Here is a 25,490-nt window from a genome sequence, read left to right on the forward strand (position 1 = left end):
CCGCACGTGGGTGAAAATGCCAGGTTAGAGGAGCAGGTGCAGGGCCACCAGGGACTGAGTCGGCGGGCACCCTGGCCCTTCACGGCTCACTTCGGTGGGAACCCCTGGATCATGCAGGAATCCAGGCAGTTTTACTGAATGGCTGCTAACTCTGCACACTCCCCTGGGGAGGGGCTGGGACACAGGTAACTGAGATGCAGCCTGGAAGAGGCCACGAATCTAGCAGGAGTTGCAGCTGACACAAGCTGTGACAGGAAGCTGGGGCCCTCTGTGCTGTGAGGCATACCACCCTGCCCCCTCAGAATGCTGCGATACCCCAAAAAAGTAAAGAGCAATGCAGACTGTCAGACCCATCTTTTGGGTAATCACAGGGGACTACCGTAATGGTTTCCCTCGTAAGCGTAGCTCGCCCCGCCAAGCCATCCCCACTGTGAGCAGAGTGTAACCTGCCCCGAATGCCTATTCCAGGGACACGCAAGGCTTCACCACCCTGCACCTGATGCTGCTGAACTGGCCCATCACCTCGACCACGTGGACGAAGCCGAGGAACAAGATCCAGACGATGCTGACGGACGTCCAGAGAAACGCCGTCCTGTGCCTCCGCATCCTGTGCGCGCACGGGGCCCAGGTGAATGCGCGGGTGGACAGCGGCCACAGGCACTGCCCGCTGCACCTGGCCACCATCTACGGGACCCACCTGGTCCTGTCCATCCTGGCGCAGAACGGGGCCCAGGTCAACGCCCAGAATGGGTCCAGCATGACGCCCCTGCACATGGCTGCCGACATACTCAACAAGGAGATGATGCAAACGCTGATCGCCTGGGGGGCCAGCGTCAACTGCGCCGTCTCCTCCACGGGCAACACGGCCCTGAAGCTGGCGGTGAGCACTGCGTCGAGCAAGGCCGGCCGGCTGCTGGCGGCGGGCCTCGGCTGCATTCGCCTGCTCCTGGTCCATGGGGCCCAGGTCAACGCCCGGGACCACGACGGTCAGGCCGCCATCCACGAGGCGTGTTTCGGAGGCAGGGAGGTGATCATCAACCTCCTGCTCGAGTTTGAAGCCAACGTGAACATCTTAACAAGAAACGGGGAGTCTCCGATACACATGTACCTCCAGCGTGGCTCCAACATACGAGACACGGCCCTTCTTGCCAGGTTGCTCTTCCGCTCTTACCCTCTGAGGCTGACCAACAACCAAGGAAAGCTACCTGCGGGCATCCTGCTCCCGGAATTCCACCTCCTAAGGGAAACCCTCCTAAAGCTATCTCAGAAGCCCTTGTCCCTGGAAGACATCTGTAAAAGAAATGTCAGAAATATTTATGGGGAGAAACACAAACAGCTCTTGAAGCGACTTCTCCCGGGAAAGATCTGGAATTCTGTCTATGGTTATCACGACTTAGCTCATCTCCTGAAATAAGACCTCCAAGCTGCACAGGGCCACAGAGCTCCAGTGACTCACTACCCTTTCTGGCTAGACGTGTGCCCAGAAACACCTACACCGTCACCTCGTACAAGTATACAAACTACTGGTTCTTAAACCTTTTCAAAAAATAAAGTGATTTACACAGTAACTTCTGCTTCCTAAACAGTCTTTTAAGAGCATTTTCCAGGATTTAACTTTTGCCCCCAAAAGGTAAGTAAATTAATTTAAAACTCTCTGCCAAAAAAGGAGGGCTTCTCCAATGGCTCAGCAGGTAAAGAATCTGCCTGCAATGCAGGAAACATAGGAGACAGGGGTTTGATCCCTGGGTGGGGAAGATCCCCTGGTGGAGGACATGGCTACCCATTCCAGTATTCTTGCCTGGAACTCCACGGACAGAGGAGGGGCCTGGTGGGCTATATATAGTCCAAGGGGTTGCAAGAGAGTCAGACACGACTAAGCAACTAAGCACACCAAGGCAGTAAATATATATTTTTCTCTCTTTCTGGCCGCACCAAGCAGCTTGTGAGATTTTAGTTCCCCAACCAGGGACTGAACCCTTGCCCTTGGCAGTGAAAGCACGGAGTCCTAACCATTGTACCACCAGTGAATTCCATTTTCTCTCTTGACAGTCTTTTATGAAAAATTGGAATAGTTACTGCATTTTTTTAAAACAGCAGAAAAAAAAATTCCCATGTTAAATTTCCTTTAAGAGGAATAATTATAGAAACAGATTTGACCTGCAAGGCAGAAAAAAAATGAGTATTTTTGTCAGCATGAAATATCTTTAGCAAAATGAGTTATACTGGTACTCAGAGCACCCTCAGTATTAACACCTGAAATGAGCTAGAACTTTTGAATACCCAAAGATTATTCCTTTTAATTTTCACTTCAAGTTTTCATGTTCCAGACCTACGGAACGGTGACTCATGTAATATAAACGTAATGACAACCTCCAGGGTAAGTGAATAAAGGCACACAATCTCATTGAATTTAATGAACCGATACCCAAGGCTCCCAGTAAGCAGCTGTCAATGACTGAATCTCCCCCACTTACCTTCAGATCTCTGTGTACAATTCCCATGTTATGTATGTAAAATACACCTTCCACCAATTCCCGAAAAATTTTTGTTGCAACACTGGCCATAACATAAGGACCTTGAAGTTAAAAAAAAAAAAGTTTCATTTTTCTAATAGTTTTTCACTCATTAACATCAAAATATAATGAATGCAGTTACAAATACATTAACATGTGACAACGTTCAGATTTTCAGCACTTCCTTAAGGACTCATTTCCCAAGCAGAAGCTGTGAAATCAACTGCTCACAGGCCTGGGATGAACCACGCTCCTCCCACAAAGACGAGCACACAGCACTCCAATGCACATGCAGCAGGACAAGGATACATACAACTCCTGGGGGGCCCTAAAGATACCCCAGGCGCCACTGACCGTGACTGAGCTGAGCAAAGTCTGGCACGTTCTAGGTTCATGGGAAGCAGAGGGGCACTGAGGAGCTACTGGAGAGAGACGTTACATCTCCTCCTCTCCGCTGGAAGCCAGTCTTAAGATTCTGAGTAGGCCAACTAACCTGTGTTTTAGTCCAAATAAAGGGTCCCAGTGTCATTAGGAGTGAATAGCAAATGACTAATTATACTTAGTTGAGTCTTTGCCTAAAATCAAGTCGTTCGCATCCCCTATTTTGATAATCTATTATAATACAGTGAATTTCAACTTTGGCCACACGGTAGTATCAACAAGAGAACTTTCCCAAAACAGACCAAAGGCTAAGCCCTAACCAAGACCAATTACATAAAAGTTATTGCTGTGGGCCCAGAAAAGGATTTCATTTTTTGGAAAAAAGCCTTAGATCGACAGACACACTGAGGAGACAGTGCCCACTTACCCCACACCCAGGTTCCCTGTTGTCAACACCTATATCAGTCTGGTACATTTGTCGTAATTAACGCAGCGATCCTGCTAAGAGTCCACGGGTTATTCAGACTTCCCTAGTGTTTACCTAATGTCCTTTTTCTGTTCCAGGACTCCATCCAGGACACCACATTACATTTACTTGTCATGCCTCTTGAGGGTCCTCTGGTCTCAGACTTTTCCTGTTTATGATGACCTTGACAGTTTTGAGAAGTACTGGTCAGGTGTTTTGTAGAACGTCCTTCAACTGGGATGTGTCTGTGTTTATCTCGTGATTAGACTGGGGTTATGGGCTCTGGGGAGGAAGACCACAGAGACACCCTGCCCTTCTCATCAGCTCCTCTCTAGGGCACATACTAGCACCATGACTTATCACTGTTGATGCTGACCTTGACCACTAGCTTAGGGGGTGTCTGCCAGGCTTCTCCCACTGTAGAGTTATTCTTTTTTATCAACATGTTTTTGGAAAGTTCCCCAGGTAATTTCAATGTGCAGCCTAAGTTGAGACCAGTGTGGTAATATTTTACTAACATCAACCTAACAGAGTTATTTCTAGAGGATATGCTAGAACTGCGGGGCGGGGTGACAGGGCTGCTCTGGATCTTGAGGGAGACAAACTTCTGACTACATACCCTTCTGTAAGCGGTTCTTTCAAGGTCTCTTTTTGTAAAAGTGTCACATTTTCAGGCTAAAAAGCTAAAATATTTAATTTTTTCCCTTAAAACCATTTTAAAGACCTTTTCTACCTAAAATCCCTAACCTAAATTCAAGCATATTACTCCTGTGCTGTGTGCTCAGTTGCTCAGTAGTGTCCAACTCTTTGTGACCCCATGGACTATAGCCCACCAGGGTCCTCTGCCAATGGGGACTGTCCAGGCAAGAATACTGAAGTGGTTTGCCATGCCCTTCTCCAGGGGATGAAACCCAGGTCTCCTGCACTGTAAGCGGATTCCTCACCATCTGAGCCACTATATTACTCTTAAATATTAGCAAACTATGTATCTATGACAGTGAATGTTACTCGCTCAATCGTGTCCAACTCTTTGCGACCCTGTGGACTGTAGCCTGCCAGGCTAATCTGTCAATGGAATTCTCCAGGCGAGAAAACTGGAGTGGGTTGCCATTTCCTTCTCCAGGGGATCCTCCTGACCCAGGGATCGAACCCCGGTCTCCTGCATTACAGGCAGATTCTTTATCGTCTGAGTAACTGACAAGCAACCTACTTGTTTTTAAAACTGTGATTTTCCTTTTTCCCCCCAATCTCAAGCATCCAGAGGCAGAAGGCGATCTGCCTGCCTGTCACTCCTGGCTAGGCCCTGAGACAGCCCCGAGGTACTCACAGGCGGACTCGTCCACACTCCGCCGGCCCCGCCCGTCTCTCTCCGCGATCCAGTCCCACAGCGAGAGCTCGCACAGCTGCATCTGGATGTGCAGCATCAGGCGGTACTGCACCTAGGGGGTGACACGGAGCAGGCTCCCATCTGCAGATACGCTCACAGGGATCTGGAGAGGACAAAGGCTCCCCGTCTGCTCTAGGCCAAGCACTGGGCTATGGGCTGTGGGCAGAGGCGCTCGGACAGACATGCCTACCCAGGAAGCCCGAAGTCTAGTGAAAGAGATGGGAGGAATAAAGCAATACCGAAGATGGGGTGTCATCACTGAGTGGCCAGAGAGTAGGCCCGGCTGGGCTCAGGTAGGTGGCAAACGGAAGCAGCTCTCAAATGTAACAGAGGCCGTGGGCCCAAAACTGTTTAGTCTGCTCTCAAGATGCAGTTTTTAAAGCTAAGATAGAGTGTCAGACTGACTGTATGGTATTCCACCACTTTATGATTACCCCAGAGTATATACACACACTTTGTCTGACTTCACTGGAACGGAAATTAACCATTTGTCTAAGAAAAAAGTAAGCAAAAATTAAGCTCACTGCAGCCCATTCAGGAAGATTTTCAAATGTATTATAGAGCAATGAAAGGATTTCTGATGAAAAGTCCCTCACACTCAACTCCTTTAAAATTCAGGGGGACCTACTCAAAATTTTGTGCTTCATCGAAAACACATGTACAGAGCCTCATGTTCCTGGACAGCCAGAATTAATTCTATGTGAATATATGGATGGTGTCTAAAGTTTTATGATCCCAACACAACAGATTATGTTTAGACCCTGTTCATGTTACTCGAGCACATGGGAGTCTCACCAGCATTATCAGGGGAATCCTAATTAGTGTAATAAGACCCTGAAAGATGACCAGGTGACCCCGCTAGGACGGTCTTCTAAAGTCAGTTTCCAAAAGACAGAAAATCTTTCTCCATAAATACATTTTGAGAGTATGAAGCTAACATACCACAGAAACAGAGCGTGCGAGATACTTCCTACCCTGAGGTGTACATATGAAATGTCTAGAGAAGGAAAGGGCGAGCGTTAACTGAGGGAAGGAGGGGAGACCAAACACAGGGCCGCAGGTTCAGAGGGACAGGAGGAAAGAGGCAGACCACGAGGGCAGGAGGGCTACGGGAGAGGCGGGGAGGAGAAGCCAAGGAGGGGGCCAGCCTGGGAAGGGGCCGCCGGATCTAGCCACAGGGCCCCACGCCACCATCACCGGGAAACAGCAGATCAGCAGGTCCTGGGAGAGGTACCGACCTCTGTCTGCCCCAACAAGTTGAGGTTTTCTTCAGAAGATTCCTCAGTAGATTCGAAGTTCTGTTCTGGGTCAGAGTTATGCCGAAACGGCAACCGACGCCCAGCAATGGGTCTGGGAGATCCATCAGCCACCTCACTTTCGTGGAGCTCAAGTGATGATTCGAAGTCACCAGCATCTCTGGCGACTATCCTGGAGCTGTAGTTCACCAATCTGTTATTCTGATTGTCTTCAACACCAGGTTCTCGTAAGGATTTTTCTTCTTCTGAGGTGAATTCGGCAAAAATAATGGATGAGCTGTTACTTCCATCACTTTTAACATCACACTGAGCGCTGCAGGGGGGAAAAAAAAGTAAAGATAAAAATCAATGTTAAAAAAGGTCAAGAGTACTACCTCAACTGTTCCTTCCAGACTGTATGTATATCTTACTGGTAAACTAACAAAAAAGACAGCCAATCTGTCTAGCAGTAGTAATTACTTAAAAATACTGACAGGAAACACTTGAGAGGAGAAAGAAAACAGTTTAACATTTTGTAATGAAAATAAACAAGAAGAAAGTCTAACACACTCCTGGGCTCCTTGGCTGCAAAAGGCAACCCAAGGAGGTGACAGGAATCTAACGTGTACTGCAGCCCACGTACCTGGGGTCTTTCTGGTCGGAGATCACTTCCAGGGACGGCAACTGAAGAGAAAGTCTATCGGCTGAAGAGAAAAGAAGAGTCTTCAAAGCTGCTCAGTTTTCTAATTTATAGTCAAAGGCAGTGCTAAGAAATGTAACTCATACCAAATGAGACTACAAGATAAAAACGTCATACCTTCTGGCAAAATGCAAATACATCGAGATGAGTCAAACGACTGGTGGATTTTAGGAAAGATAAACAGAGCTGTTCACCTATACGAGGGCTCAGTGAACGCGCTGGGCAGGCCCAGCAGGAAACATTTCAGGCTCTGTGGGCCCCGGGGGCCCTGCTGCCACTATGCCACTCTGCTTTGTAGTGCCAAAGCGGCGGGGAGGACGCACTCCTGTGACCCTGGCTTCTCACACTTGACTTATTGGCAATGAAATTTGAATTTCACATAATCTTTACAAAATATTCTTCCTTTGATTCCTTTTAACTCTTTAAAAATATATATATCAGCTTGTGGGATGCGCAAGAGAGGCAGGCCAGATGTGGCCCGTAGGCCAAAATTCACCAGCCCTTCAACTGTGTCTCCTGAAGCCGCTCACCTTGCCTGTGGGCCACGTGAACATGTTCTATCCAGGCCGTGTGATAGCCAACGATATTAGGATGCTGAAGACCAGCCAGCACCTTAACTTCCCGCAGGACCTGGAGAAGAAACATACTCAGAGCTGACTTCTACTGACAAATCTGTTACATATTTATGGTGTCAAATATGACTTGTTCCCTCTGTACGAGGAATCTAAACTATCTTAAAATGATGGGGATACTTTTGTGGGAGAAAAATGCAGTTGTTTAGCAACTAAAACCTTACATGCATATGGTACTTTACACTTCTCATGGTTCATACATAATCATTCTCTCATTTCATTCCTACAAGTCCAGCCCTCCAAGGTAAATAAACCATATTTTTCACCGCTATTTCAAGGGCAAGAGACAGAAGTGGCTTAGAGGACTAGGTCCTTTGCTCAGGACCACCCAGCATGTCAGGGAGGAGCTGGACCTGAATTGAGCATCTGTGTTTTTCCTAACAAGCCTGTTACATGTTATATATAAACAGTTTACTTAAAAAATTAACTTCCCCAGCAATGACCCAGAAATGTGGTCAATCTGAAGTGCCTATAAAAAAATTAAGTCTTGATGTTTATTTTACTGTAATGCATTCTTAGTAAATTGTTAATCCATACCACCTACTATTTGCCAAATACACACACACACACAACTCTTTCCAAAGGACCTAAATACTCAATTATTCAAAATAAGTAAACGTTTTAAATCATACCTTCATGCAGTCTGCTTTAGTTGCACCCTTAATCAGGATTTTTTTAATGGCATAGTACTGGCCATCTAATTTATTCCTGACCTAAAAAGTAGATGAAAAGATAAAGTAAACTATACCATTAAATTCCAACTGAATAAAGACAGTTCTTTTCAACTTGACCTTAGATAATCCAAACTAGTCAAAAAGATAAAATTACACTACAGACGTGAGTCCTCTTAACTACATTGAGGGAAGTCAGCCATAGTCAGCCAGACTAAAGCTTTTTCAAGTCTGAGAATGTCGTGGTTCTGAGAGCTGGACTGAGAGCCCAACTCCTAGAAGCTCTATGTTTGAAGAATGGGAATGTTCGCAAAAAAGCTCTGTGAAAAACAGCAGCATAAATAACTGTTTCAAGTAATACATTTTTAAATAAAAATTAACCATAGAACAGAACTCAAAAGGTTTCCAGACTCCCCCTAAATCACCCAACGTAGTTAGGAAAAACTTAAAACCTGCCCACGTCCCTAACAAATGACAAATCTTAATAAAAGAGAATACACGATTTCTGGAAATTTCCTTTGAGCACTTTAAATGGGAATGAAAACATCTTCAAATACAACATGTTGTTTAGAGTAGGAAGTCAGAAGGAATATGTAGATAACCACCTTGTATACTCTTCCATATCCACCTTTTCCTAAGACGGCAAGCTCTTCAAATTCATTTAAGTAACGTGAAGTCTGTGCTTCAAAGGCTACTTCCCTTGCTCTGAAAGTTAAACATAACCAGTCAGTCAATACCAAAACATGAGAACCACAACATTCTAAGATAGGTCATGCTCACCATATTACTGTCCTGAGAAACCTCGTTTATCACTAAGCTGTAATGATTTAGAAAGGATGAGCTAAAATGAAATTCTTCATTCTCTATGAAGAAAGCATCTGCTAATAAGCAAATCAATAGCATAACAGACAGCAGAGATAACTTTAACTTAATTTTAAGTATTTTACCAGCAATTAGTATTTCAATTAGAAAGTATTATTGTTTTAAAACAGGAATTCTAAAGATGACTAACAGGCAGCAGCTGACTAGTTGAGTTCAGTGACAAATTTACTTAAATTTCTTTTTTTTGAATTACAAATTTTAAACTGTTTTATTAAATATCGCTTCTCATTCAGGAGATGTCAGAGGGGCCTGGGTCCCGATGTATAGTGAAGATCCTTGTTCTGGAAGCAGACAATATGGCATCCAAACCTGGGGTCAGAGGTCAGTCAGACGTGCACATGGCAGCTGGGCCAAGAACCAGAAACTCCTGACTCCACTGCAGATTCCCTGAAATAATCTGTCATCCACGGAAGGGATCACCTTTCAAGTCTCTTCTAGCTCTCACATCTTGGGATGTCTGCTGCTGAAGCTGGAGCAGTAACACAGCGCAGAGTCGAGAAGAGCCTCTGACAGCAACTTCAGGAGACGGGCACGTTCAACGCTTGCACTGAAGAGACGGATCCAAATTTGCTAGAAGCTTTGACCAGCGCGTCTTACAGGAGCTCTGCTGCAGAGGAGCTGAGGGTCGTCCACCTGTACTCAGCAGGTCGCAGGCACCAGCTGGCACCCTCAATGGCAGTGGATGGTAACAACGTCCAGGAGTACCCTCACCACCGCAATCACACATCTACTTAAATTTCTTAATGGTTCAGAACAATTACAGGTTTTAAACTAGCATTTTCTACATGAAGTTGAAATTCAGTGGTGTTCCCCTGACAGGGACTGGATGTCAGTGCTCTGAATTAAGGGCGGGGCTTATAGAATCCCTAAAGAATTGGGGGAGGGGGTCAAAAAGAGAATGAGAAATCTTAAAAAGCTTTTAACTTTCATGAACTGCCCTAACTACATTATTTTGAATCCCAATACTAATTTCTGATTAATTGAGGATTACTTCTCCACACTGATTTCTTTTGAATCAGTTTACTTCTTACATGGTCATAAAACTATTCAACACTTACCTGATCTTCTGGATATGAGAATTATCCTCACAAGGACCCTAAAATCAAAAAATTGTTTTTTAAAAAACATTTTGAAAATTTCATGGAATAAGGAATCTACCAAAATCCAATGTTATATGACTACTCCCAAATGCTCAAATTAACATTTAAAAAAATACACCCACCCATCCAATGGCTTTTTCAAGATCACTTAAGAGTCTGCAATTAAAGATATTTCTCCCTGAAAGATCACTCATGAAAAAGCTATATTCTCGCCACCCAAAGACCAGGTTGAGACCCCTCTGCATGGCCGTCCTCAACTTCAGCTCCTGCCTCTCGTCTCAGCAAGGCCCACTCTGACACGCTATGTAGAGTTCACACAGCACCTCCCAACATTTTCTAAGCCCTCTACTCCTTGATGTTTCTTCTTAACACCACCAACTAACAACCCGTGTATCTTTCTTTTTCTATTGTTTACTGCCTCCTCCTCAAGGAACATAAGCTCCCTGAGGGCAGGGATTGAACCCCAACTCCTACAAGATAGCCTAACACACAATAGCTATTCGATAAATATCTGTTGAATAAACAAAGTTAATATTAAACCTGTTATATATAAAAAAAAAAACACCACGTTATAATCAGGTTTTCATAATGTTTTAAAATATAGTTCTCTTAAAATCAGGATGTTTTTTGTCATACACCGAGTACATTTATTTCTCAGTGCTTACCTGGCGAACTCTCTCCTTAGCTGACCTCATCAAATGTGTAATAGCTCTGTTGTGATGTAGCCGCAACGAGCTGAACTCATCGCTACAGGTGAAGGACGACAGGAGCCCCATTTTGATAAAGGTCTGACAAAGCACTGTAAGAATGTGGAAAACAATCATTAGAAAGGCCAGCGATAAAATGTCTCCCTAAGCACTGTGAGCTGTCACAGCAAATTCTCAAACCTGAGGGGCAACGGGAACCCCCAATTTGGAACCAAGTCAGCCACAAGCATGGGTACCCAAGCACCCAGGCACCTCCTGCTTGCAACTGGCATCTGAAATGAGGGCAGTCTTGTGGACTAAGCCCTTCAACTGCGGGAGCTGACTCGAACTTCAGGGAAACAGTGTCAGGAGTGAACTGTAAGACACCCAGCTAGAGGGTCAAGACAACTGGTCACAACTGTTTCAGGGCTTTGGTCAAGAACAGGTTCAGAATCAGTACCTGGAATTTTCATGTATCTGCTCACGAACTAAACCATAACGTATCTTCGAAAACTCTATGAATTATCACGTTGTAAATCAAAAAGACCTACCTTTTATTTATTCAGATACACCCAATTTTATGGTGATTAATCTTTTTTGGAGTTCCCAGCGATGACACTCATAAGGAATTACCCAAAGGAAAATACAAAGTAAATTTACAAGATGTATTATTAAGGTTTATTTCAAATTTTTAGACACAGGCTGCCTCTCAGACCCATGGCATTAAACAACATAGAATGTGTACAAGTTTTATTTAGCAAAGTTAATTCATTCTTACTGACATTTAAACACCTGTCTGGAACGAAGTGGGTTTGGCTCATGCACATGGCTCAGGTGCTCCAGCAGAGAAACCAGCAACAGTTGGTTGGCTACTGCAAAAGGGAAGGTGGGCTGCTGCAGGGGTCCTTTCAACACCTGGAGTTCTGCGGGAACATCAGATTCTGCAAGTGAAAACAGAAAAACAAAATTTAAGAAATGGTAAACCAGGCAATCCTAAAGGAAATCAACCCTGAATATTCATTGCAAGGACTGATGCTGAAGCTCCAATACTTTGTCCACCTGATGGGAAGAGCACCCAATGCCAACTCATTGGAAAAGATCCTGAAGTTGGGAAATATTGAGGGCAGGAAAAGGGGGCGACAGAGGATGAGATGGTTGGATGGCATCACCAACTCGATGGACACAAGTTTGAACAAACTCCAGAAGACAGTGAAGGACAGGGAAGCCTGGCATGCTGCAGTCCATGGGGTCACACAGAGTCGGACACAACTTACCGACTGAACGACAACAAGCAGGTCTCACAATGAAAAAAAAGCAAATGCTAATTAGTAAAAGACTCTACTTAAATTTAAGGAAATAAAAAGCGAAACATTACTTTAGGGGACTGGAGTTAAAGACAGAGTATCTGGAATTGAGCTTTGAGTTGAAATCTGCAAGTCTGGAAGCACTGGCAGAAAGAGGCCACTGCAGGCAAGGAGGAAATTTTGGTTAGTGATGATGTGTGCAAAGGTAGCGATGAATAAATGGAAAATAAATCTTTCAGCAAGCAAACAAGCAGGAACAGGCTTCCTTCCGGCCAGGGGTACCAGAAGTCTGGCTGTGAAGAAAAGGAAAGGGAGGAATGACGGAACCTCTATGCTGAGTGTGTGCTACATATGTTTCGACCAGCTGTTTTATATGCACAATCTCATTTAGTCCTCACGAAACCCTATGTGACCATTCCCGTTTTACAGATGCAGACGCCAACCCATTCAGAGGTTGAGGAACAAGCAAGCAGGCATCTCAGACAGACTCCCAAGCCTATCCTCGATCTACTAAACAAGAGCAAGCCGGCAGCTGAGTTGACAATGCAGAAGGTCATAAGTTCTCGCGCACTGTTTATTAAATACATCATTTAATAGGCCAAAATCACAATGCAGGAAACAGGGAGGAAACTGTTCTGGACACATGATGGGGAGCCTGGAAGGAGGCACGCGACCATCAACACCAAGTCAGGATGAGCCTAGCAGAGGGATTAAGTGAAGAAACATGGAGGGAAGAACAAGTCCCAGAGATAATAAGAAAGAAATGGACGAGCCAGGATTCAAATACTAGGAATGGGAAGGAGAGGTTAACACAAGTGAAACCTGCTAAGAGGAGCTGTTGGAGGAAAGATGAGGCACTTCAAACTCTCAAAAGCTGCTGACCCAATCAGCTGGAAACACTCTGCAGAATGGGGCCCATTGTACCCTATACCTTCTATTAACAAAATCGACCCCATCCCAAACACTCTGCTCCAAGCATCTCTATAAACCACCGAAGGTTCTGGAAGAGCCAAGGTTTTTCAAATTGAGAGTTCATTCACCAATTTCCTCTCTGACCTGTAGGTGGGCTCAAAAAAGACCTGCATGAATGGCGATATGCTATTCATTTTAAATGAATTATTATCTGAGTATGAGAAAGAAAAAGAATGGAAAATGTGCCATGTAAAAACGTCTCTATATAAAGGTATCTTCAAGTTAAAACACGAATCACAAAATCAGATACGGTAATCTGTACTGTATGTGTCAAGAAAGAAAAAGGCGACAATTATTTATACAGAGCTCTTACACGCTAGTAAGAAAATGAAGCACAGTTAAAATTCAAACAGGCTTAACATAGCTAGTAATACACATATATTATGAAACGGAGGACCTTAGAGTATGTGTAACACTGCTGCTGCTGCTGCTAAGTCGCTTCAGTCGTGTCCGACTCTGTGCGACCCCATAGACGGCAGCCCAAAAGGCTCCCCCGTCCCTGGGATTCTCCAGGCAAGAACACTGGAGTGGGTTGCCATTTCCTTCTCCAATGCAAGACAGTGAAAAGTGAAAGGGAAGTCGCTCAGTCGTGTCCGACTCAGCGACCTCATGGACTATAGCCCACCAGGCTCCTCCGTCCATGGGATTTTCCAGGCAAGACTACTGGAGTGGGGTGCCATTGCCTTCTCCATGTGTAACACATACACAGTAAAATAACCACAGGACCAGAGTTTGGAAACAGTGCTATCAGATTGGTAACTTTTTAAAAATTTATTTTTATTGAAGTATAGTTGATTTACAATGTTGGGTTAATTACTGCTATACAGCAAAATGATTTAGTCAGACATACATATATATATATTTTTTAACATCCTTTTCCATTATGGTTTATTATAGGATATTGAATACAGTTCTTTTGTGTGATACAGAAGGACCTTGTTTATTCATTCCATATATAAAAGCTTATCTGCTAACCCCAACCTACCACTTCATTCCTCCCACAAACCCTTCCCCTTGGCAACCATAGATTGGTAATTAAAGTTTGGAATCCTTGGTATGGTTAAGAGCACAGAAAACTAGACACTTTCAAACCCAAGGAGTAAGTGTCTACAACCTTTGGCAATACACTGTAGAATTTCAAACGTGCAAACCTTAACCCAACAATTCTACTTTTGGAAAGATAAACCAAGGAAATAAAGAAAACAGCAAATACCTATGTCCAAGGTGATCAGGGTAATACCTTAAAGCACTGAAAATTTGCTAAGTTACATCCAGTACTCTTGCCTGGGAAATCTCATGGATGGAGGAGCCTGGTAGGCTGCAGTCCATGGGGTCGCTGAGGGTCGGACACGACTGAGCGACTTCCCTTTCACTTTTCACTGTCTTGCACTGGAGAAGGAAATGGCAACCCACTCCAGTGGTCTTGCCTGGAGAATCCCAGGGACGGGGGAGCCTTTTGGGCTGCTGTCTGTGGGGTCGCACAGAGTGGGACAGGACTGAAGCCACTTAGCAGCAGCATATATAGAGTACTGCGTAGCTGTTGTATCAATAGATGGCCCTGTACAGAAAGATAATCATAAATAACAATGTAGCACGTCAAAGAAGTAGGCCACCCAATAAGGACCTCTGGTACAGCACAGGGAACTCTAGTGAAAAAGAATGTATCTGTACATGTACAACTGAATCCCTTTGTGGTACACCTGAAACTAAAACAATCTGGTAAATCAACTATAATAAAATAAAAATTAAAAGAAAAAGCAGCAGGACATAAATTAGTAACACTAATGAAGGTGAGGCAAGACAGTTTCATACAAACCAACACAACCTTTCTGGTCACCATTTTAGCAAAACATATCAAAACTTTTTAAAAAACTGTTTTCTTTGACCAAACAAACCCTACTTTCATGGATCTATTCTAAAGAGATAATCATGTATTAACAAAGATTTATGAATACAGGTATCAAATAGAGGTCAAACCCTGTGTTATTTCTAATGGTTAGAAAAAAAAGACAATCCTATTTTCCAACAACAGAGCGAAGATTAAATAAATGATAGTCCAGAATGTGATCATCTTAAAATAACGTTCTTAAAGGCTAATTTATCACAAGAAAATGCTAATATAAGCTCACATTTAAAAAGCAATCTGCTTATCAGACTATTATGATCACGATTTTAAAGTATATTTATTTTATAGCTATACTGATCTATATACACAAAAAGAATAGAAAGATCAAAACAGACAAAAGTCTCTGCCCCCTGTGCTTTCAATGACACATTGACGGAAGCTACAAAGAGTGAGATTACAAGTGAGCAGCAGTTTATAGTCTGCCTGTTTGACCACTAGTGTCTAGGCATCTACGTGGTATACAGCACCTCTCAGGAAATACTACAAACAAAAACAGCAAATTCTTAGCAGTGAGGTCTCCTCAGAGACGGGAGTCAACGGGACCTTCCCCTCTCCTTCCTTTATGCCTTTAAATTTTCTGATGCTTTCTCTAAACTTTTATCCTATTCAGACAATGTTTCTATCATCAGTTCAGTTCAGTTCAGTTCAGTCGCTCAGTCGTGTCCAACTCTTTGCGACCCCATGAATCGCAGCACTTGCCTTTTCATACTGTTCATGGGGATCTCTCCACCATGACCCGCCCATCTTGGGTTGCCCCACGGGCATGGCTTAGTTTCATTGAGTTAGACAAGGCTGTGGTCCTAGTGTGATTAGATTAACTAGTTTTCTGTGAGTACGGTTTCAGTGTGTCTGCCCTCTGATGCCCTCTTGCAACACCTACCTTCTTACTTAGGTTTCTCTTATCTTGGGCTGTGATAGAAATCTTTAATCTATTCAGAATACCTTTCTTTGACAAATATTTTTAAATGCAAAATTCACCCAAAAAGTTGACCCTAGCTAAACCAAAACATACTGTTTGTAAATGGAAATCACAAACAGTAACTTCTGGGGGATGAGATCCTGGCTTTTTTAGTTTCTTCTTCAGACTTCTCTACCTTTTCAACATACTCTATAATGTGAAAAACAAAATTTTAAGTACTGAATTGCCAACAGTGGTGAGATTTTTCTTTTTAGGAGTGTTTTCTGCTTCTATACACCCTTATCCCTATCCTCTATGATAAGAAAATTCTACTTTTTAATTAAAAACAAACAAAAAAACGGTTGCTCATCAGAGTCAACTGAACCTAATAAGAAAGTGACAACTTTAAAAAGATGATGGACAGACACCCAAACACAGGAAGGAGCAAAACTGACAGGAAATGAAGGTGGAGGCTGAAAGTCTCTCACTTCAGTTATGGTCCAGAGAAGAGGTATGGGGCTGAAAGGAAAGGTGAGGTCAAGTTCTCCAGAAAGAGTAAGAAATATCCGGGCCCAGTGTGAATTAAGAGTTCTAGAATTCTGCCATGGAAGAGGGGAGTAAGACAAATAGGAAAGGAATCATCTGATTCAACCTCCTGAGCAAAGTATGATCCAAATTAAAGACTCTGAAGGATTAATCAGAGGTAAAACTTTGGAAATACCTGTGTCAGATGAGAGAAGAAAAATTAATGAGCCTGACAACAGGTTTACTGTCGGCCCTCCTTCTAACTCGAGCTTTTCCACAGGGGCGGGGAAAAAAACATGAAAAAACTTTGATCAAAGACGGATGATGCTGGTTTGAGGAGAATCCCTACTCGAGCTGCTGAAGGACACAGGCGCCGGTTCCATCCAGACTGTGACTTTTCTAATGCTACCACTGCTGGGCACGGTGACCTCCTCACATCAACAGACACCTGCTGAGGAGTCATCTACCTACTCTGTTTTTACACCAAGAAATTAAACTAGGATTTCTCACAGATCTAACCTTTCATATAAAAAGACAGTGTATGTCTAGACATTCTAGGCTTCTTTTTTCTCTGTGAAAGAAAAGGCAATATGTAAACACAGCCGTATCATGAGTAACCAAAGGAGAAGGAAATTTTCAGAAGCTTATCGAAGATCACTCCCTTCAAGAATAATCTTCAGTGTGCAGAAAACCTTATCACAGTGTTACAGAACAGACTTGCCTGTTTACAGCAGGGGCTTTCACATAATGCTTTACATATTACCGAGCTACTAGAATATGATACATGTGGGAAAAAATCACTTTTTCCTTTAAAAAATAGTTATCTTACAGGCGTCCTATGTTAAGAGACTACCTAAATCACTATCACAGTCTCCTTTTGTTTCTCTTTATCAAGAATTGTAGGTAGTAATAAGGGTGAAAACTGAAGAATTTATGGAATAAATTAAGACCTTTACAACTCAGCTTGCACCTTTAAATCCCCTGCAACATGTTAATATTTGTTTCAGGCTTCAACTTAATGTATATTCTCTATAATCACTCTATTTGAACTACCACAAAGTAAAAACCTTCCTGAATCAATGAATCATTCATTTATGGCACAATTTTATTTTTAAAATGGCCATGCTGCCAAGTTGCTTCAGTCGTGTCCGACTCTGTGTGACCCCATGGACTGCAGCCTACCAGGCTTCTGCGTCCATGGGATTCTCCAGGCAAGAACACTGGAGTGGGTTGCCATTTCCTTCTCCAATGCATGAAAGTGGAAAGTGAAAGTGAAGTCACTCAGTCGTGTCTGACTCTTAGCGACCCGATAGACTGCAGCCCACCAGGCTCCTCCGTCCATGGGATTTTCCGGGCAACAGTACTGGAGTGGGGTGCCATTGCCTTCTCCCTAAAATGGCCATAAACCCTACTATATATAAACAAGGACTTACTTTACAGCATGGGAAATTATACGAAATATCTTGTAACAACCTATAATGGAAAAGAATATATATACATATGTGTGTGTGTGTGTGTGTGTGTGTGTGTGTATATATGGCTGAGCTACTTTGCTATACGCTTGCAATTAACACAACACTGTAAATTAACTATACTTCAATTTTCTTCAATGCGTTCATCCACTAAAAAAAATATATTCTGAGCACTTGGGATATTTTTTGCTACTGGATTACAGAACAGAGATACCTATACTATCACCATCAATATATTTACTGAGAAAATGAAACTTTTAAAGTATTTTTAAACTATTTTTATAGTTATCCAATATCTAAGTAGAGCAAAGAACTACTACCTATCATACGCTCCATTTGGGCCCCTATTTAATCTTAGTTCTGCTCAAAATTATACCGCTGTCATGATCACTACAAATCCTTATGTTGATGTCTGCAAGGTCTCAAGCAATTACAGATGTTATAAGGTAAACGGTCCACACCAAACCACCCTCCCTTCTGACATCAACTGCAGTTCTGGAAAAGTTCCTGGGATCACCCTGATGTTCAAGAAAAAAGAAGGGGTAAAAAAAAAAACTGCCCAAACAACTGGTTACCACTGAAAAGCCTACTGCACTTTCATTAATATATTAGATATTTTGAACTGGTTAGACTCAACGTTATAAGCACCCTCGCTTTATGAACCACTTGAAGAACTTACGCCCTATCTCCTAGTAACCAAAAGCTTCAAGAAAACTTGGGGTTCTTCCTTAATAGAAGAGAATGATGCCCTTACTGTTTCACTATGAGAACTCTTCAGCTAAGCAAAAGTAAAGCCAAAGACAAAGAGAAGCTACCATGAAAACTCAACCCAAACTGCTAGGCGCATAGGGTCTGCCAAGTTGCAGTAGACTAGTTTGCAACGCTCAACCGCATCACCTGAGCCCCGGGGCTCAGGAGCTGGAAAACAGCCAGAGGGAAAACAGCCGGGCGCGTCGGTAGCCCCGAGCCCGCAGAGGAAAACCGCGGAGCAGAAAGGGAAACGATCGAGCGGGCTGCAGACAACTGTTTCAATACGAGCTCTCCTAATCCAGACTGCCCGCCCGCCCTCGACACTGCACCGCTGGCCCCGTTCCGGCCCGGATCCAGCCCAACTTGTCCAGGTCCTGGGCAGAACCTCGCAGCCACCTGCCGGCCCCGAGGATGAACGCGGACCGGGGCGGGGGCGGGGAAGGCCGCCGCACTCCGTGTTCCTCACCATCATACTTGGGGTCCGAGCTCTCGGCCGGGAAGTCGATGGCGGGCGGCGCGGGCACAGCCCCCGCCGCGTCGCCCTCCGCCTCGTGCTTCGCGGACCCAGAGACGCCCCCCAGCATCGCCGGGCGCGAGACGCCAGTCAACCAGATCTCCCGACAGCCAGCTTGACGCCGCCACACTCAGCGGCGTCACTCGACCCTTTCAGCGGTCGCCACCGGATCCGGAAGTAGCCCCTCGGAAGGCGGAACACCTGTCTCGCCCACGCTCCGAGCGACGCCGTCGCAGGCCACGCCCCGTATCGGGGCCAAGTCCCGCCTTTCGTGGAGAGAAGGAGGGGCTGGACCCGCGCCGGCGCAGCCTTGGTGCCGGCGCCCGGGGGGCTGGTCCTCTCGCCGCTGCGGTAGTGGCAAGATCCTTCCGCTGTGACCCGGGACTGCGCTCCCCGCTGTCCGGCTCCACGGCCCTGGGGACCTGAACACCCAGCTAGTCAGCGCTCTCACATCTCCCGCCAGGACTCCGGTGCTAGTCTAAAAATCCGGCGTCTGCAGGGACCCTGACCCAAATGTTTACTTTTTGCGGACACGTCGGTGACTTTGTCATTTGTTGTTGTTGTTATTTATTTATTTTAGAAAAATCAAAAGCATCTACAGGATTCGTCTCAACGAGAACTGAACCTGTTTGGGTGAACCGTTGCTGCTGCTGCTGCTAAGTCACCTCAGTCGTGTCCGACTCTGTGCGACCCCATAGACAGCAGCCCACCAGGCTCCCCGGTCCCCGGGATTCTCCAGGCAAGAACACTGGAGTGGGTTGCCATTACCGTTCAGGTCAGTTCAGTTCAGTCGCTCAGTCGTGTCCGACTCTGCGACCCCATGAATCGCAGCACGCCAGGCCTCCCTGTCCATCACCAACTCCTGAAATTCACTCAGACTCACGTCCATCGAGTCAGTGATGCCATCCAGCCATCTCATCCTCTGTCGTCCCCTTCTCCTCCTGCCCCCAATCCCTCCCAGGGTCTTTTCCAATGAGTCAACTCTTTGCATGAGGTGGCCCAAAGTACTGGAGTTTCAGCTTTAGCATCATTCCTTCCAAAGAAATCCCAGGGCTGATCTCCTTCAGAATGGACTGGTTGGATCTCCTTGCAGTCCAAGGGACTCTCAAGAGTCTTCTCCAACACCACAGTTCAAAAGCATCAATTCTTCGGCACTCAGCATTCTTCATAGTCCAACTCTCACATCCATACATGACCACAGGAAAAACCATAGCCTTGACTAGATGGGCCTTTGTTGGCAAAGTAATGTCTCTGCTTTTGAATATGCTATCTATGTTGGTCATAACTTTCCTTCCAAGGAGTAAGCATCTTTTAATTTCATGGCTGCAGTCACCATCTGCAGTGATTTCGGAGCCCCAAAAAATAAAGTCTGACACTGTTTCCATTGTTTCCCCATCTATTTCCCATGAAGTGATGGGACCGGATGCCATGATCTTCGTTTTCTGAATGTTGAGCTTTAAGCCAACTTTTTCACTCTCCACTTTCACTTTCAAGAGGCTTTTTAGTTCCTCTTCACTTTCTGCCATAAGGGTGGTATCATCTGCATATCTGAGGTTATTGATATTTCTCCCGGCAATCCTGATTCCAGCTTGTGTTTCTTCCAGTCCAGCATTTCTCATGATATACTCTGCATAGAAGTTAAATAAGCAGGGTGACAATATACAGCCTTGATGTACTCCTTTTCCTATTTGGAACCAGTCTGTTGTTCCATGTCCAGTTCTAACTGTTGCTTCCTAACCTGCAAGAAAAGAAATGCAAAAAAGCAAAATGGCTGTCTGGGGAGGCCTTACAAATAGCTGTGAAAAGAAGAGAAGCAAAAAGCAAAGGAGGAAAGGAAAGATATAAGCATCTGAATGCAGAGTTCCAAAGAATAGCAAGAAGAGATAAAGCCTTCCTCAGCGATCAATGCAAAGAAATAGAGGAAAACAACAGAATGGGAAAGACTAGAGATCTCTTCAAGAAAATTAGAGATACCAAGGGAACATTTCATGCAAAGATGGGCTCGATAAAGGACAGAAATGGTATGGACCTAACAGAAGCAGAAGATATTAAGAAGAGGTGGCAAGAATACACAGAAGAACTGTACAAAAAAGATCTTCACGACCCAGATAATCATGATGGTATGATCACTAATCTAGAGCCAAACATCCTGGAATGTGAAGTCAAGTGGGCCTTAGAAAGCATCACTACGAACAAAGCTAGTGGAGGTGATGAAATTCCAGTTGAGTTATTTCAAATCCTGAAAGATGATGCTGTGAAAGTGCTGCACTCAATATGCCAGCAAATTTGGAAAACTCAGCAGTGGCCACAGGACTGGAAAAGGTCGGTTTTCATTCCAATCCCAAAGAAAGGCAATGCCAAAGAATGCTCAAACGACCGCACAATTGCACTCATCTCACACGCTAGTAAAGTAATGCTCAAAATTCTCCAAGCTAGGCTTCAGCAATAAATACATCAACCGTGAACTTCCTGATGTTCAAGCTGGTTTTAGAAAAGGCAGAGGAACCAGAGATCAAATTGCCAACATCTACTGGATCATGGAAAAAGCAAGATAGTTCGAGAAAAACATCTATTTCTGCTTTATGACTATGCCATTACCGTTAGGTCACCACAAAACGGGAAATGCCAGCTAGATTCCAGAGTGAATCAGTCTCATAAAATTTTCGCTGGTTTTGAGACAACTTTCAACTGAGGTGATTTCAAACCTAGAAAGCCTTTTCAAAGTGATCCCATGGCTACACCGGATCAACAGTGGTTTGAAGCCACTGGCTGCAAAAATCCTCTTTGCTCTCTGATGTCTCTGATGACCTGGTCGCTGACGCAATGCTGTTGGAAGTTAATTCTTAGACCGCAGATCAGATACCATAGCTGGAATAAAAAGTCAATCAGGGAGTTTCCTGGCGGTCCAATGGTTAAGGACTTGGTGCTTTCACTGCCATGGCCTAAATTCAATCCTTGGTCGCAACTAAGATTCCACAAGGGGCCTGGTGCAGCCAAAAAAAAAAAAAAAAAACATTCCTTTCAGATTTGTGTGCTCAATCCCAGTGCCATGCGCAAAAATGGTATTGTTTAAGAATTGCATTTGAGGGACTTCCCTGGCGGTCCAGTGGCTAAGACTCCACCTTTCCAACGTGTCAGGGTGAGGGTTTGATTCCTGGTCAGGGAAATAAGATCCCACATGAATTTTTTTTAATCTACTCTTTAAAAAAAAAAATGGGTTTGAACAAAGCTTCCTCATAGTCTACTGGTGTATTCACCCTGGTAGAAGCAATTAAGGATGTAGTTCTCCAAATAACTCCCAGGGACTAGGGATTCACCTTGCCATGCCCTGCTGATGGAACCGGGCATAGGCTTTCTGGAGGGTGATTTACCTATGCATGTGCAGAGCTTTAAAAATGCAAATACTTCTGATTCATCAATTTTATTTTTGGGAATTTATCATAAGGAGCAGGTTAAGACTGAGCAAGAAGATTTAGCTTAAAAAGTATTAATTGCAACACTAATTATGATACCCAAAACAGGACAATATAATTGGTTAGATAAATGATGAACATCAACCAAACTCATTCTGGTGGGAATATAATGAAGGCAACCTTTCTAGAAAATGACATGCAATTTATAGTTAAAAGCTTTTAAATAGGCATACATGTCTAGCTATACTGCTGCTGCTGCTAAGTCGCTTCAGTCGTGCCCGACTCTGTGCGACCCCATAGACGGCAGCCCACCAGGCTCCCCCATCCCTGGGATTCTCCAGGCAAGAACGCTGCAGTGGGTTGCCATTTCCTTCTCCAAGGCATGAAAGTGAAAAGTGAAGTCTCTCAGTCGTGTCCAACTCAGGACCCCATGGACTGCAGCCTACCAGGCTCCTCCATTCATGGGATTATATATATGTATATCCAAAGCAAATAGAGTGGTGAAAAAAGATAAACACAAGAATGTCCACCAAAAGAAAAAAAAAGCATGTGTGTGTGTACATATGTATATATATGCTGCTGCTAAGTCGAATCAGTCGTGTCCGACTCTGTGCGACCCCATAGACCGCAGCCCACCAGGCTCCCCTGTCCCTGGGATTCTCCTGGCAAGAACACTGGAGTGGGTTGCCATTTCCTTCTCCAGTGCATGAAGGTGAAAAATGAAAGTGAAGTCGCTCAGTCACGTCCGACTCTTAGCGACCCCATGGACTGTAGCCTACCAGGCTCCTCCATCCATGGGATTCTCCGGGCAAGAATACTGGAGTGGGGTGCCATTGCCTTCTCCGTGTATGTATGTATGTATGTGTATATATATATATATATATCTACCAAGGTATAGTTTATAATAGAAAAGCACTGAAATAAATCCAAATTCCAAATAGAAGAGCAGTTAGGGTTCAACCATGCAATGAAACCACCTGCAGGGAAAAACTGGGGGTGGGGGGAGGTACACGTTCCTCTCTCAGCTTCCACGATATCACACAATTCTAGTTCTCTGTTGTACTGGTCCTTCATCTCAGTATCTCAGTATCCCTTTCTGGACCCTCCTTCTCTAAATGTGTAATTTTTTGGGCTCTTGTCACGTCACCCCAAATTCTCAGGAGATAACCACGTGCATCGCTATCAGTTTACATACCACCAATAACCTGACAACTCCCAGATGTATCTCTGCAGCACAGACTTGTTCTCTCAGATGGCCTAAAATCTTCTCGAATTTGTCTTAAAGTGAACTCTTCATGTTCTTCCTAACACTTTTATACTATCCTTCACCATCTATTTAAATTAGCACATAATCCACCCATTTGTCCAAGTCTAAAACATGAGTCAATTTTTATTCCATATCCAGAATATATCTAAAGTGAAAATGGAAGTCATTCAGTCGTGTGTGATTCTTTGCGACCCCATGGACTGTAGGAATTCTCCAGGCCAGAATACTGGAGTGGGTAGCCTTTCCCTTCTGCAGGGGATCTTCCCAACCCAGGGATTGAACCCAGGTCTCCTGCATTGCAGGCTTATTCTTTACCAGTTGAGCCACAAGGGAAGCTCAGAATATATCTAGGCTGCCTACAAATTAAAAAAAAAAAAAGAAACATGATACAGATAAACATGCAATACTAAACATATCTGTAACCAAAAGGAATCCCATAAGACGGATAACATAGAAGATGCACGAATTTCACTAGTTATAGGTAAAAGTTGCATGCCACAATGAAGACCTGGCACAGCCAAATAAATACATATTTTAAAATAAAAGGAAATAAAATATAAAGGGTACTTTATATTTTATACTTTATATAAAAGGTACTCTGTACCTGTGGGCTTTACTGCTGAGTGGCTCAGCAGTAGAGAATCCACCTGCAACGCAGGAGATGCAGGTTCAATCCCTGGGTTGGGAAGGTCCCCTGGAGGAGGCCATGGCAACCCACTCTTGTCTGGAGAATCCCATGGACAGAGGAGCCTGGTGGGCCACAATCCATGGGGTCGCAGAGTCAGATGTGACTGAGCAACTGAGCACATATGCAGACTTTGTACCTATGTTTCTTAAAAAAAAAAAAAAATCATCAATATTAAGACCTGGGAAGTATCCTGAGACAGAAAGAAGTAGGTACACCCAGGAGTAGGAATGAATCTGCTGCTGCTCAGTCGCTTCAGTCGTGTCTGACTCTGTGTGACCCCATAGACGGCAGCCCACCAGGCTCCGCCATCCCTGGGATTCTCCAGGCAAGAACACTGGAGTGGGTTGCCATTTCCTTCTCCAATGCATGAAAGTGAAAAGTGAAAGTGAAGTCGCTCAGTGAGTGTCCGACTCTTCGTGACCCCATGGACTGCAGCCTACCAGGCTCCTCCATCCATGGGATTTTCAAGGCAAGAGTACTGGAGTGGGTTGCCATTCATTTCAAAGAAAGAAAGAGGCCATGAGAGGAGAAAGGAAGCAGGAGTGGCTGGAGAACTGGTTAGACCTTGTGAGAACAAAATTTAGACTCCTCTGTAAGGCCCATAGGGCCTTTCAAGAGCTGCCCCAGGGTTCCTTTTCGGTCTTCACTCATCACTCTCATGGCAGTCTATGGTACCACGCAGATGACTAAGACTCATGACTTCAGCGTTCATGAGAGAGGGCCAGAGCAGCGATGGTTCCTGAGGTCACAGCTTCCAGAGCAGGGACAGAGTCACACAAGAAGCAGGACAGAAACCTTAGCGACTGAACAACTGGTGGCCATTGGCCGCACAGAGGGTCTTCGCCCACCTTCTCCACTTATACTGCACGTACAGTATAGCTTTTTCCTCTCGGTGAAGCGAAGACAAAACTTTCTAAAGAGATAGAAATTTCTTCATGGCAGGGGTGGGGATCTCAAAGTGGGGGCTGGCATCCCTGAGGAAGGCCCCCTCTTTTTGGCAGAATAGGCGTGTTTGTATGCGTCTGGATGTGTGTCTCTGTGTATATGTGTGTATGTACAAATGCCTACCCAGTCTCTCCCTCACCTTCCCCATCACTAAGCACCCTAGTGAAACCTTCACATCGATAT

The 25,490-nt window shown here is 44.4% G+C and overlaps 2 protein-coding genes across 3 annotated transcripts in view; one reads left to right on the forward strand and one right to left on the reverse strand.

The window, feature by feature from the left end:
* The window catches only part of ANKRD61 (ankyrin repeat domain 61), a 3,795-nt gene extending 2,230 nt beyond the window's left edge, over positions 1–1,565 (forward strand). Inside the window, 1 exon segment of the mRNA NM_001077072.1 lies at positions 469–1,565. Within this exon segment, the coding sequence (NP_001070540.1) occupies positions 469–1,414 (946 nt within the window). The 3' untranslated portion in view covers positions 1,415–1,565.
* Positions 1–19,167, reverse strand: part of EIF2AK1 (eukaryotic translation initiation factor 2 alpha kinase 1) — a 26,928-nt gene extending 7,761 nt beyond the window's left edge. The window contains exons 1-12 of one of the 2 annotated variants that reach the window (XM_005225052.5): positions 18,947–19,167; positions 11,436–11,594; positions 10,633–10,766; positions 9,926–9,963; positions 8,591–8,690; positions 7,947–8,027; positions 7,213–7,312; positions 6,626–6,686; positions 5,986–6,316; positions 4,688–4,799; positions 3,436–3,543; positions 2,475–2,575 (exon numbers count right to left, since the gene is read on the reverse strand). In XM_005225052.5, the coding sequence (XP_005225109.1) occupies positions 2,475–2,575; positions 3,436–3,543; positions 4,688–4,799; positions 5,986–6,316; positions 6,626–6,686; positions 7,213–7,312; positions 7,947–8,027; positions 8,591–8,690; positions 9,926–9,963; positions 10,633–10,766; positions 11,436–11,594; positions 18,947–19,064 (1,443 nt within the window). In that variant the 5' untranslated portion in view covers positions 19,065–19,167. 2 annotated transcript variants of the gene reach the window in all.
* Positions 19,168–25,490: the final 6,323 nt, after the last annotated feature.

This window comes from Bos taurus, chromosome 25, assembly GCF_002263795.3.
Source record: "Bos taurus isolate L1 Dominette 01449 registration number 42190680 breed Hereford chromosome 25, ARS-UCD2.0, whole genome shotgun sequence".
In the NCBI taxonomy this organism is placed as follows: Eukaryota; Metazoa; Chordata; class Mammalia; order Artiodactyla; family Bovidae; genus Bos; species Bos taurus.